Raw genomic sequence first — 13,225 nt, forward strand, 5'->3', positions numbered from 1 at the left:
TATCTGTTGGTAAATTAAACACTGAATCTATTGAAGGTGGCAATATAAAAAAGGATCATTAACTCGGGAAAAGACAAAATGTACACTACACACCCTAATTTTCCAAACCTGTATGGGCCACATATGCTAACATGGACGCTAGTGCGCCGCTTGAGGCCAGATGAGTGGAGTTAAACCTGCACAGCTACCTCATCTGGTGTCCGTAATAATTACGTGACAGGGAGCTATAGTTCTGCTTTGTATTCACGGACAGTATTTTAGAGTAGCAGTCAATAGCGCTTGTAAGCACAAAAACGTACAATTGAGGGGATGCTGTTGAATGGTATCTGTGGAGAAGTGATGTCAGTAACTGAGATCTCACATGTAGATGTGTTCGTTGTGTAGCAGATGGTATTGTATCTGATGTGTCTTTGTTTTCAGAGCAGGATTAGTGAATTCCCTGACACCCCGTGTGACACTTGCCGTTTAAACTGGGACACCAGGAAAAACTGTAAACAAAAGTGTGTCTGGAAGTGCAAGGATTTGTGGGATCCATCTGTCTGTGTTCATCGTTCAATATGTTCGGCTGTTTTGTGTCAGGCTTGAGTGTCTTTCACACAATACAGTCGTTACCAAGCTAATCCTTTAACCCGACTTTCATAAATGTGTTCCTCGTACCCACTTAATGTGAGATTTCGTGTACAATTGTATGTGGACAAGTCTGCTTATGTGACTGAATATTATTGTACGATGGATTTAACACAACAAAATTAGGTAAGCAAGTGTGTGCCGGACTGTAGGTGGAGAATGGCACGGTTCGATATTTCAACAAGACTGTTACTTTTACCAAGAACGGGTAACTAGGTGGTTGTTTAGTAGAGTCCAAATCTCCATGAAATTGAAGCACTAAAGGCCCGTACACACCGGGACGAATATCAGCGTGCGTTATTCGTCAGCGTTTTTCAACGCGTTTTTTTGTGTTCACACCCAAACGATTTTCGCTGACGATGAGCCGAGTGAACCATATATATGAAGAGCTCTTTTCCAAAACGCGTTAAACGACATTTTTAAAAAAAATGAGTTTGTCGTGTCATTCTGCTGCGGACAGAACCCTTTCACTGCTCTATCAACGTTTCATGCCGAATCGCTATATTTCCTTGTTTAAAATGTACTGCAAGATACAGTTTCTTTCCAAACCACGATAAGCGCCAGCCCTGTTTTTAGCCTAAACACGATAAATCCTCAAATTCAATGAGCGCTCTACACAATCCAGCACGGCGGCACTCTGAACAGAGGTTTATTATGTTCATTCATTCCTCAAAATGAGTCCTAGTTTTCTAGTCGACTAGTAGTAGATCATTTAAGCCATTTGTATTATCAGTAATCACATATATTGATTTAATTAAATGGGAGAGAAACCATATGAGCGTTTTTAATTGCATATTCCGCATCTCAACGTATGCATAAAGCTTGCCACAAAGAACCGGCAAAAGTAATGATTATGCATGAAACATTTGAATTGTTTATTAATAAACTAGTGTTTTCTGTCAGTGTCAGCAACAAAGATAAAGTTGATGATGCTTACTCGCCATCTTCGCAGTGAACGCGCATAGAGAAACGCATACTTCGAATTAGCCTACATACGCAGAGAGTTGCCAATTTATTTTAGTTTTTAATTGTTTTGTTTAAAATTAGATATTTAAAGCTTTCTGTAGCTTAGTTCTCAGGCCTGTGTGAGGCAAGCATCGCGGTGTTTCGGTTCATATTATGAGACGCGCTCCGGTTCACCTGCGCGCCTCTGTGTCCTGATTATATTGTCTGATATTTACTTCTAATGTATTAATCCAGTCAATTTGTCGATGAAACATTTATTAAAATGAAGATACAATTTATATGAAACGAAATTTACAAGCTTTCTACAAAACAAAACTTAATAAGTGGTCAAAATCATGTCTGACGCACTCCAAATATTTTCCGATATTGGGCAGCTTTTGAATTTTGATCCTATCTTACTCATCTCATGCGGTTCCCTTTTCATAGCCTACTCAACATAGATGAAATAATAAAAATAAGTAATGTAATATTATTAAAAACAAATGTGAAATGTTTATTTTGTTTTTTTGTTAACTTATATTTAAGCGTCATGCTGCTCCGCTTTGCTCACATGTTATGTAGCCTGTGTGTGTGTGTGCATGTGCTGGAGGGGTGCCCATCCCTTTTTTGAATATCGTTATCATATATTGATCATTTTTAATAATTCGTTTTTTTCATGCATATGTTGAAATTGGTATTAATAATTTGTTTTTTTCATGCATATGTTGAAATTGGTACTATTTGTTTGAGGTTTATTTCGATTTATAGCGTTTTGGAAAAAAATAAAATTAACTTTTAAATTATCATTAACAATATTGTTGTTTGATTTAATAATTATTGTTCAAAATGTTCAGACTGAACCAATAAAACATTTAAACAGGATAATTTGAATATTCACAAAATGTGTGGGTCTAGGTAAAAAATGTAGTTTTCCTGAAAACTATTGAAATGGATTTATAGCGTTTTGGAAAAGAGCTCTTCATATATATATATAAAGGCTAGATGTGTTACGGCGGAGTTTCCATCGTCATCACCGGCGGCCATCTTGTCACAGACAAGCTGATGTAAGATGAGTGGTCAGCACGAACACAAATACTCTTATCTCGTTGAAATCTTGACGGATTTACAAACGGTTTGGTTTCTTACAAATGTTATTAACGTAATATTAATTATCTGGATGATTATTTATTGATAAACTTTTTATTCATAAGTATGCAGTGTCATATCTACATCTCTAACAAAACAAACCGTTTGAAAATCAGTAGAAAATTGAGCAAGTTATGGTCATTTAAATAGTACATGTACCATTAACACAATGTTACGAGTGAGCGAGCTGCCTGTGACAAGATGGCCGCCAGGTGCAGACGTCGACCTCCATTGGCCAGCAGCGTGGACGACATATCTAGCCTTTATATAGATATCTATGGAGTGAACATGCAAATTCATTCCCTGACATTAGATGGCGCCCATTTGCTCTGCAATACCACTCCATATCAGTTTTCTTTTATCAGGATGTTTGTAGTCGCTGTCGCGTTTGTCATAGTTCTTTATGTAGTCCTTTAACACCAACGAGAACAGCAGCTCTACATTCATCTTGCTTTGCATCTTCCTCGTCTTATTTCTTCCTGGTTGTGTAGACGGCGACGCTACTTGGCGTATATCTTCTTCGCCGTTGCATATGTGTGCTCGGCAAGACTGTTTTGTGTTTGAGCGCCCCCAAGTTGTGTTTTACTGTAACTTCAGAAGTTCCAAACAAGTGAGCAAAAGCGGCAATCTCATTGGTCGGATAGTTTTTGACGCAGCGCGTCAAACTAAAAAAACTAACCCGAGGCGTTTTTTTTTTTTTTTTAAATTACGCTTTTACGTATCGGTGTGCACACTCACATTGACACCCTTTGTTTAGTCATGAGGTGTTAAACGTCGGTGAATAACGTGCGCGAAATTCGTCCCGGTGTGAACAGGCCTTAACACTGTTAATAAAAAAAGTTGCCACCTTAAATTTTTATGTACAATCGGCTTGGATATTTAAATTATTTCAACTTAAATTACAGTAAATTTGAGTTGAACGTTGTATAACGATTAGGGGTGTAACAATATATCTGCAACATGTATCGTGGATAGTGACCCAAAATATAAATTACTGTTTGAGAAAAAAAAATCCAATTTTCACTGTTTTGGTGTCAGTACTACATTAAACTACTATATATAATGTTGAATATAATGTATAATAATGCAGTGGTGTCCTGATAATGCCAAATGTCTTGTGTTACCAGTAAAAAGTGGCCTGCATTATTTTAAATATATCTAGTCAGTGACAGAGTGCAGGCATATTGTCTAAAATAATTCAGCATTTTAAGCTTCAGAATCATGAATATTTTTATTCTGGTCTGTCTACTGTCCTGTGCTTTGGGTTTCCAGCACCAAGTCCAATTCTTTTTAATTTAGTATTTTAAGGAATAGTAAATTTTTTGTTATATCATATGCCCTGGAGTATCGCAATAATATTGTATCGTGAGTTAAGTATCGTGATATGTATCGAATCGTGACATGAGGGTATCGTTACACCCCTTCTCATAACTTATTGATCACATAATTTTTGTTACCGTAATTCTAGCTTATTTCTATAATATTTTTTCATCCGTAAGTCTGATCACCTACTAAACGTAATCCATGCACATTACAGGACGAGTTAGTCATTGAAGTTTGATACTCTGGTCAGGGTTTTGTTGTTGGCAAACAGATCTATAACTGCGTTTTGTATTGGCAGTATTTTAGTACCAGATGGTAGCATTTATAACAAATATTTCTGAATCAGAAGCTGTTAAATCGTAACTTAGACACATAATGTGATCCCATTTGGCACGCGTTTGGCCCACTGATGTCAGAGCGGCCCAGTCACATCCACAGCTGTCACACGGACAACACCTGAACCGGTCACTGAACAGCATATGAAATCAAAGGGTGATTTACATACATCCTCCACACCCCAGGAGCCGTGATGGATGCAGGCAAATGGCCCGTTTAGTTCATTCAGCGTGGCTGGAGGCAGTGTGCCCAGACTGAGAATGAGGGTCCAAAGGGTTTTGGTAAAATACACTTCGAATGAGGGCACAGCCAACACAATGCACAAACTCTTTCCGTCTTATCAATTCGTGTTATTGTCGCCTTGAGGCTGTCAATGAAACATCTTGCCAAAGTTTGCGTCAGATTCTGAAAGTACAGTATTGCTCTCAGGGGAAACCGATGCACAAAGCTGAGCTTTAATGCTTTGGATTGGGAGAGAAGTTTTGGGGTGTTTATAATGCCATGAGCGGTCTTTTACAAATTGTAGTTGGTTGCTGATTCCAAATTACATGACAAAAATTGTTGCAATTACATTACACATATAAGGTAATGTAATCGGACTACTTTTAGATTACTTTAAACTAAATTACTAATTTATCACATATTGATGCACTGTAAAAATGCAATTTATTGAATCAAAAAAAAAAATTGTGGAAACAGATTACAAGCAATATTATTAATTTAATTTAACAAATAAGAATTGAGTACTAATTAATCAAATTAATTCCTTAAAGGTTACCCATTTAAAATGTGTAAAACATTTTTTTTGTTTGTTTTTAGTAAATTTAAGTCACCATTGTGGTGATCAGTGTTTGTTTTAAAATTACGGTTTTCTCCTGATTCTGCTTGTTAACATCAGGTGTCTTCAATGTTGACAATATAAAATAAAGAGTTCTTAATTAATCTTTTACATCTGTCTGTTATTCAGATATTTTTGTTTAATTTGTTTGGTGTAAACTTGACTCATTTTAAATGGTTAACTTTTAAGGAATAATTTGATTCATTATTACTCAAATCTAATTTGTTAAATTTAAATTTTGCTTGTAATCTGTTGCCACAATTTTATTGATTAGATATAGCATATTAATTTTTTACAGTATGGATTGATTGATAATCTTGTATCATATTGATGTAAAAATACAAAGTGAAATAAAATATATTTCAATCTTTTTTATAAACAACATGTGCATTAAAGATGCAGCAAGTTACTAGTTACTATCTCATTTCACAGAAAGGTTTTAATTTTTGGTAGAAAAACATTGGACATATTTTTGATAGTTTTTAAAATCAATATATTATTTGTAAACTATGTATATTTTATACTTACACAAGGCCAAACCCGTTCATTTAATGCTTTATTTCAATTTATTCCATATATATATATATATATATATATATATATATACATACATACATACATACATACATACATAGACATACATACATATATATATATATATATATATATATATATATATATATATATATATATATATATATATATATATATATATATATATATATACATATATATATATGCCACATTTTGACAGATATAACATGCATGTGCATCAGTACGCATGATATACTACAGGAATTGTAGGACTTCAGTGGCAGTATATTGTGAACCGTCTCTGTGAGGTTTGTGGGGAGAGATGTTCTTTATTAAGAAGGCTGCCATCTAGTGTTTAATAAATCGAGTGCAGTTTTAATGACAGACAGCAAAATGTCTCTGTAAATTACATCTAAAAAAAACCTTGATTGTTTCACTGCTCTTCCAATCGACTGCCTGAAATATCCTTCGGTAAATCTGAGAAGGAAACACCAACAAAAACCCTTCCCTGCCCTTCCATAAAGCCAGATTTATTAGTGTTTTCTGCTTGTTTGTTTAGCAGATTATTGAGACACGCATATAAAACCTGCCGGCATGGATCCATTTGGCTTGCTGTTTGTTTATTTGGCATGACAGGACAAAATTCAGAATGGCAGGAAGGAAGAGGTGTGGCCCCACGGGCTCCAACGGCCTTCATCCGTTTAATGAGGATCTTTGTATATAGATGCCACATGCAAATGTCTTAATTTAGCCTATAGGGCTAGCATAATATATGCAGATTGAAATTTGAGTTGTTACTAGGCAAATACCAAGTGTATAATGACCGTCTTCTGTCATGTTTATGGACATGAAGTCAGCGAACACTCTCGGTTGGTTTACTGACCCGCTTTCTGTGCTTAGAGACGAGTTAACTTGCCCTCGGCTAGCATGTGTGTCGTAGCATCCCTGTGAATTGCGCTAATCACTCACACATACGTCTCAAATGATTCAGCTATTTGCTGCAGAGCCGTGCGACTCTTTTCGCTGCCAGGCGCCACAACAAATGCTAATTTGACAATTCACTTAATTAAAATGTAACCTGCTCTCAGGTTGTGCCATATTTATCTCTTTTCTATCTTGTTATCAAAATATTTGCTGCAAAAGTTTCATGCTGTAAAGCAGCTGACAGACACCCAATTGCTAATGTATTGATCTCATGTTACTAGATAACTTTTTTCCCCCAGCCAGGCGGCTGTTTATTTCGTGTATGGACCATATGTGAATAGTAATGTTTTGTCCAAGAATGAAGAAGATAGACAAAGTAATTCAAATCGAAATGTTGTGCATTAATCAAAAATAGTAATACTTCTGTTTTGTAGCAAGTTAGCCTAGCAGTTGTATTTATCCACAAGGGTGGTTTATCCATGTTTTATTGCCTGTTTTCGATATTTAGTTAGCATGGGTAAGCCCAGTAGACATATAGTGTACTTCACATAAGGGTTTATCTACTAAATAACCACATTTTATTGCCTATTTTTCCAATATTAAGTGTTTATAAGTTAGCATTGGTTAGCCTAGCATTTATACGACACATCTATACGACATATCTATTAATTACCAATGTTTTATTGCCTATTTTGGATATTTAATGTTTATTTATGTTGTAAGTTAGCATTGGTTAGCCTAGCCGTTGTATACATAAAATAAGGATGGTTTATCTAATAAATAACCATGTTTTATTGCCTATTTTTTTTGGATATTTAGTGTTTATTTATGTTGTAAGTTAGCATTGGTTATCCTAGAATCTGTATGTGTCACATAGGGATTGTTTATATATATTAAAAAAGATTTTATTGCCTATTTTTCCAATATTAAGTGTTTATTGCTGTTTTAAGTTAGCATTGGTTAGCCTAGCAGTTATACGACACATAAGGATGGTTTATCTATTAATGTTTTATTACCTATTTTGAATATTTAATGTTTATTTGTTGTAAGTTAGCATTGGTTATCCTACCAGTTATACGACACATAAGGATGGTTTATCTATTAATGTTTTATTTCCTATTTTGGAGATTTAATGTTTATTTATGTTGTTAGTTAGCATTGGTTAGCCTAGCAGTTATACGACACATAAGGATGGTTTATCTATTAATGTTTTTTTTTTTACTTTTTTGGATATTTAATGTTTATTTATGTTGTAAGTTAGCATTGGTTAGCCTAGCAGTTATATACATCAAATAAGGATGGTTTACCAATAAATAACCATGTTTTATTGCCTAGCCTATACATTTTTTTGGGGGGATATTTAGTGTTTATTTATGTTGTAAGTTAGCATTGGTTATCCTAGAATCTGTATTATGTCACATAGGGGTGGTTTATAGGTTATATATTAAAAAAAAGTTTTATTGTCTATTTTTTGGATAATAATCAATTAGGTTCTGTTCTGTATGTATGCCATCGTGTTTCTTCATAGATTTAATGTCAAGGTAAAGTTAAACAGGTCAGTCACCTCGTAGCAATGCAAATATCTATACCACAGTATTCAGTGTGTGTTTTTGGGCCGTTTGTTTCTTTCTAAAAAAGTTGTTGTCACTATTTTTAAGTTGCTCGGATGTTTGTACACAGACATCTCGGCGACCTACCTATGCTGGTCAGCATTTATTATTTATTTGATAGCATTAGGGCCCTCACAATGCCATCTCTGATACCAATAATAGCAAGTCTTCCATATTCAAAACGCATATTGTTTGTCACTCCATCATTTAGTGGGATTAACTCCTGAAAAGCTCTTTTAATAGCTTTTGAATTATTCACCAAATGCAGACCTCTGGCGGCAGTCACATGTTTTCTTGGAAACCGCAGCGAGAGTCTCTTAACAAGCATTAAATATTAAACCGTGATCGTTGAAAATAAATAACAAATGGCACAATGTCATCAGAAATGAGTAAATGAACATGACAAATCCTGAAAGACGCTCTGTCCCTGTCTGATTGTTAGCTCTGATATCTTGGTGTCTTGAGGATGACGCAGTTTAGATAATGTAATCATTGTTGCTTTCAGATGATGTTTTTTTAGCTCTTATAAAAGAGCTTTTGCTGTGAAATTAAAACAAGTACAAGATCTCTTTCAAAAAGTGTAAGAACGTTTCAGAATCTGTGAAACTCCGCAGGGAAAGTAGTCCTGTCTGCATAGGGAATAATGTATAAGTAAATGTATGCAGCATGTAATTGTCATCCAAACCATTGTGTGTTTCAAATCGATGTTTATATAGTTTCTTGGAGCAGCGATGAAGCCGGTTGCATGGTAACACCATGAACAGTTTGCTTCTTGACAAGATGGATATCAATTTGAGATTCTGAAAGGCCCCATCAGACTCCTATGCCAGACCGGATCATGTTGCACAAATACAGATGGATTCAGGGAAATTACTCAGCTTTGTTACAGGCATTTCAACTGGCCTGCCCTTCTGAACATTATAATCTCACACACTCTCAGAAAAAAAGGTACAAAAGCTGTCACTGGGGCTGTACCTTTTCAAAAGGTACACTTTTGTACCCAAAGGCTGCATATTGGTACCTTAGTGGTACATATTAGCACCTAAAACGTACATATTAACACCTAAAATGTACATATTAGCACCTAAAATAAACATATTAGGACCTAAAATGTACGTATTAGCTCCTGAAATGTACATATGAACACTAAAAATGTACATATTATCACCTGAAATGTACATATTAACACTAAAAATGTACATATTAGCACCTAAAATGCACATATTAGCACCTAAAATGTACATATTAACACCTAAAATGTACACTAGCACCTAAAATGTACCTATTAACACTTAAAATGTACTTATTAGCACCTAAAATATACATATTAGCACCTGAAATGTACATATTAGCACATCAACTGTCCATATTAGCACCTAAAATGTACCTATTAACACTTAAAATGTACTTATTAGCACCTGAAATGTACATTAGCTCCTTAAATGTACATATTAGCACCTAAAATGGACAAAAGTTTGCCTTTTGAAAAGGTACAGCCCCAGTGACAGCTTTTGTACCTTTTTTTCTGAGAGTGCACTTAATTTAGGAAATCAACAATGCATGTGTTGTTCTCCAGTTTGGGAAATGTTTAGATAAAACTGAATTTACGTGAAATCAAATGTCGACTAAGGAGGGTTTAATTTTAGGAATGTGCTTGGTCCAAAAATATCCTCTCCGAAGACCTTGCTATTTCACTTACTTATTCATTTAAGCTCAATTTGTGGCTATTAAAGTTAATATGAATTGCCAAATGCTATTTTACTACTTTAATGTGATGCATCTCTTGAGTTAAACAAGATAATCAATAAGAAATGCAGGACAAGACTTGATTTTATCCTTCTAGAATTGATCGGATGGTTCAAATTAGGTGGTACACACCATAATGGAGCGAAATTGAATGTAACTTTGCAAAAAAAAAAAAAAAATGCTTAAAAATCTATTGGTTAATAGTCAGCATGTCCTAAGCGATGTCTTCGGGAAAAGTAAAGTCGTTTCAGAGTAAGAGCAAATTGTTGGATTTTGAGAAGAAAAGCACCAGTGAGAACATTTAGATGCCATGTTGACTTAAGAAAGTATTTTTTCCCGTGTGATTCCCAAATATCTGATCTGGGAAACCTGGAAACAGCAAGGCTTGAGCTTTTTTTTCATCAGCATGGATTCAATAATTCCCTGGAATGCTCTGTCCAGGTTACCATGGCAATTCAGAATATCTCTGCGTTTAAATCTGCACGTCCTTTTTTTTTCTATTCCGGAATGCATTCATTGAAAATAAATCCTATTATTTCCACTGTGCTGCTCTGTCCATTTGCACTTTGGTGGAACCTTTGTAAAGCAGTATACAGTATATCACATTATTATCAGCATAATTTGAGTGAAAACTTCAATTAAATGTCAGTATTTATTATTTATTAAAAGCCTTAATTACAGTGGTGGCTGATGCCAAGTTCTCAGTGTCACTGGAGTAATAATAACTAGGGCTGTCAAACGATTAATCGCGATTAATCGCATCCAAAATAAAAGTTTGTGTTTACATAATATATGTGGGTGCACTGTGTCTAATTATTTTATATATAGGCTATATATATATATATATATATATACACACATGCTATATTTAAGAAATATTTTCATGTATATACTGTGTATAGATTTATATATAATTTATATTATATATAAATACTTTGTATTTTATATATAAATAAAATATTTTTTCTTAAATATACATGCATATATATATATATATATATATATATATATATATATATATATATATATATATACACAAATTAATTATACACAGCGCACCCACTTATATTATGTAAACACAAACTTTTATTTTGGATGCGATTAAACGCGATTAATTGTTTGACAGCCCTAATAATAACATATAGTTGGTTACTATATTTTGGCTGAAACCGCAGGGGAAAAAACAGAACTTGAGTAAATCACGTCCTTGACAATGCAATGCTTACTCAACCAATAGCATGAGGAGGGGGCGGGGTGATCTGACCAATGGCAGACAGGCAAATCTCCTTAGGAGGGTAGTAACAAAGATTTTACACTCATCACTTTTAAAAACAAATCTAACTCGTTTTCTTCTTTTCTTTTGTCTTTTGCAGTGGTCTGTAGTTTCCGAGGACATGTGTCGCACGGTCTGACTCTAGAACTTGGAGAGACGGTTCAGATCCTGGAAAAGTGTGAGGGTAAGTCATTATCCAGGAGTACCATCAAACTTTTAAGCTAATATTTTTGGAAAACCTTTTTTGTACAGGTGTTGATGAAAAATCTTAATAATATATAAAAGACACATTCAATGAATACAGTAGAAATTGGTGTCTCATCACACAATAACTCTTTTTATGTGAAATGTAAATTAATTATTCCCCCTCTAGCATTTTTTTTTTAATCATTTTCATGGCTCTGTGAATATTTTGTTGTATGAATATCTGAATATGCAATATCAAAAGGAAGAACAGACTTTGCTTTTAAATCAAAATCTCGTTTTATACTAGCTTGATGCATAATTTTTTCAATCATCACTTTAATGTGAGCAAGTTTCATAAAAAAAGGAACATTTTCAGTACAAAGCTAAGAAAATCACGTTTTTTGTCAAAGACAACGTCGGAACGACAATTAAAACACAGATGGACTAATTCGAGAGTCCTAGAGCTCATCCTGGGTCGACATTTTATTCAGTAACATTAGCCAGTTTTGATTTATATGCTGTTTAATGTTGATGATCGCGTTATTTTACAAACCCAATTCCATAAAAGTTGGGACACCGTACAAATTGTGAATAAAAACAGAATGCAATGATGTGGAAGTTTCAAATTTCAATATTATATTTAGAATACAACATAGATGACATATCAAATGTTGAAAGTGAGACATTTTGAATTGCCATGCCAAATATGGGCTCCTTTTGGATTTCATGAGACCTACAAATTCCAAAAAAGTTGGGACAGGTAGCAATAAGAGGCCAGAAAAGTTAAATGTACATATAAGGAACAGCTGGAGGACCAATTTGCAACTTATTAGGTCAATTGGCAACATGATTGGGTATAAAAAGAGCCTCTCAGAGTGGCAGTTTCTCTCAGAAGTCAAGATGGGCAGAGGATCACCAATTCCCCCAATGCTGAGGCAAAAAATAGTGGAGCAATATCAGAAAGGAGTTTCTCAGAGAAAAATTGCAAAGAGTTTGAAGTTATCATCATCTACAGTGCATAATATTATCCAAATATTCAGAGAATCTGGAACAATCTCTGTGCATAAGGGTCAAGGCCGGAAACCCATACTGAATGCCCGTGATCTTCGGGCCCTTAGACGGCACTGCATCACACACAGGAATGCTACTGTAATGGAAATCGCAACATGGGCTCAAGAATACTTCCAGAAAACATTGTCAGTGAACACAATCCACCGTGCCATTCACCGTTGCCGGCTAAAACTCTATAGGTCAAAAAAGAAGCCATATCTAAACGGGAACCTGAAGCGCAGGCGTTTTCTCTGGGCCAAGGCTCATTTAAAGTGGACTCTAGCAAAGTGGAAAACTGTTCTGTGGTCAGACGAATCAAAATTTGAAGTTCTTTTTGGAAAACTGGGACGCCATGTCATCCGGACTAAAGAGGACAAGGACAACCCAAGTTGTTATCAGCGCTCAGTTCAGAAGCCTGCATCTCTGATGGTATGGGGTTGCATGAGTGCGTGTGGCATTGGCAGCGTACACATCAATGCTGAAAGGTATATCCAAGTTCTAGAACAACATATGCTCCCATCCAGACATCGTCTCTTTCAGGGAAGACCTTGTATTTTCCAACAAGACAATGCCAAACCACATACTGCATCAATTACAACATCATGGCTGCGTAGAAGAAGGATCCGGGTACTGAAATGGCCAGCCTGCAGTCCAGATCTTTCACCCATAGAAAACATTTGGCGCATC

At 35.1% G+C, this 13,225-nt stretch overlaps 1 protein-coding gene across 8 annotated transcripts in view; it reads left to right on the plus strand.

Annotated features, from left to right (window-relative positions):
* The window catches only part of dock3 (dedicator of cytokinesis 3), a 230,941-nt gene that overhangs the window by 41,381 nt on the left and 176,335 nt on the right, over nt 1–13,225 (plus strand). For all 8 annotated transcript variants that reach the window (XR_005622340.2, XM_039668620.2, XM_089117902.1 and 5 more), the window contains one exon: nt 11,403–11,486. Coding sequence is in view for 7 of the 8 variants with exons in the window: in XM_039668620.2 (XP_039524554.1) it covers nt 11,403–11,486 (84 nt within the window). In the remaining variant the exon portion in view is untranslated. The remainder of the gene's footprint in view (nt 1–11,402; nt 11,487–13,225) is intronic.

Source organism: Pimephales promelas, chromosome 2 (assembly GCF_988280905.1).
Source record: "Pimephales promelas chromosome 2, fPimPro1.hap1.1, whole genome shotgun sequence".
Lineage (NCBI taxonomy): Eukaryota > Metazoa > Chordata > Actinopteri > Cypriniformes > Leuciscidae > Pimephales > Pimephales promelas.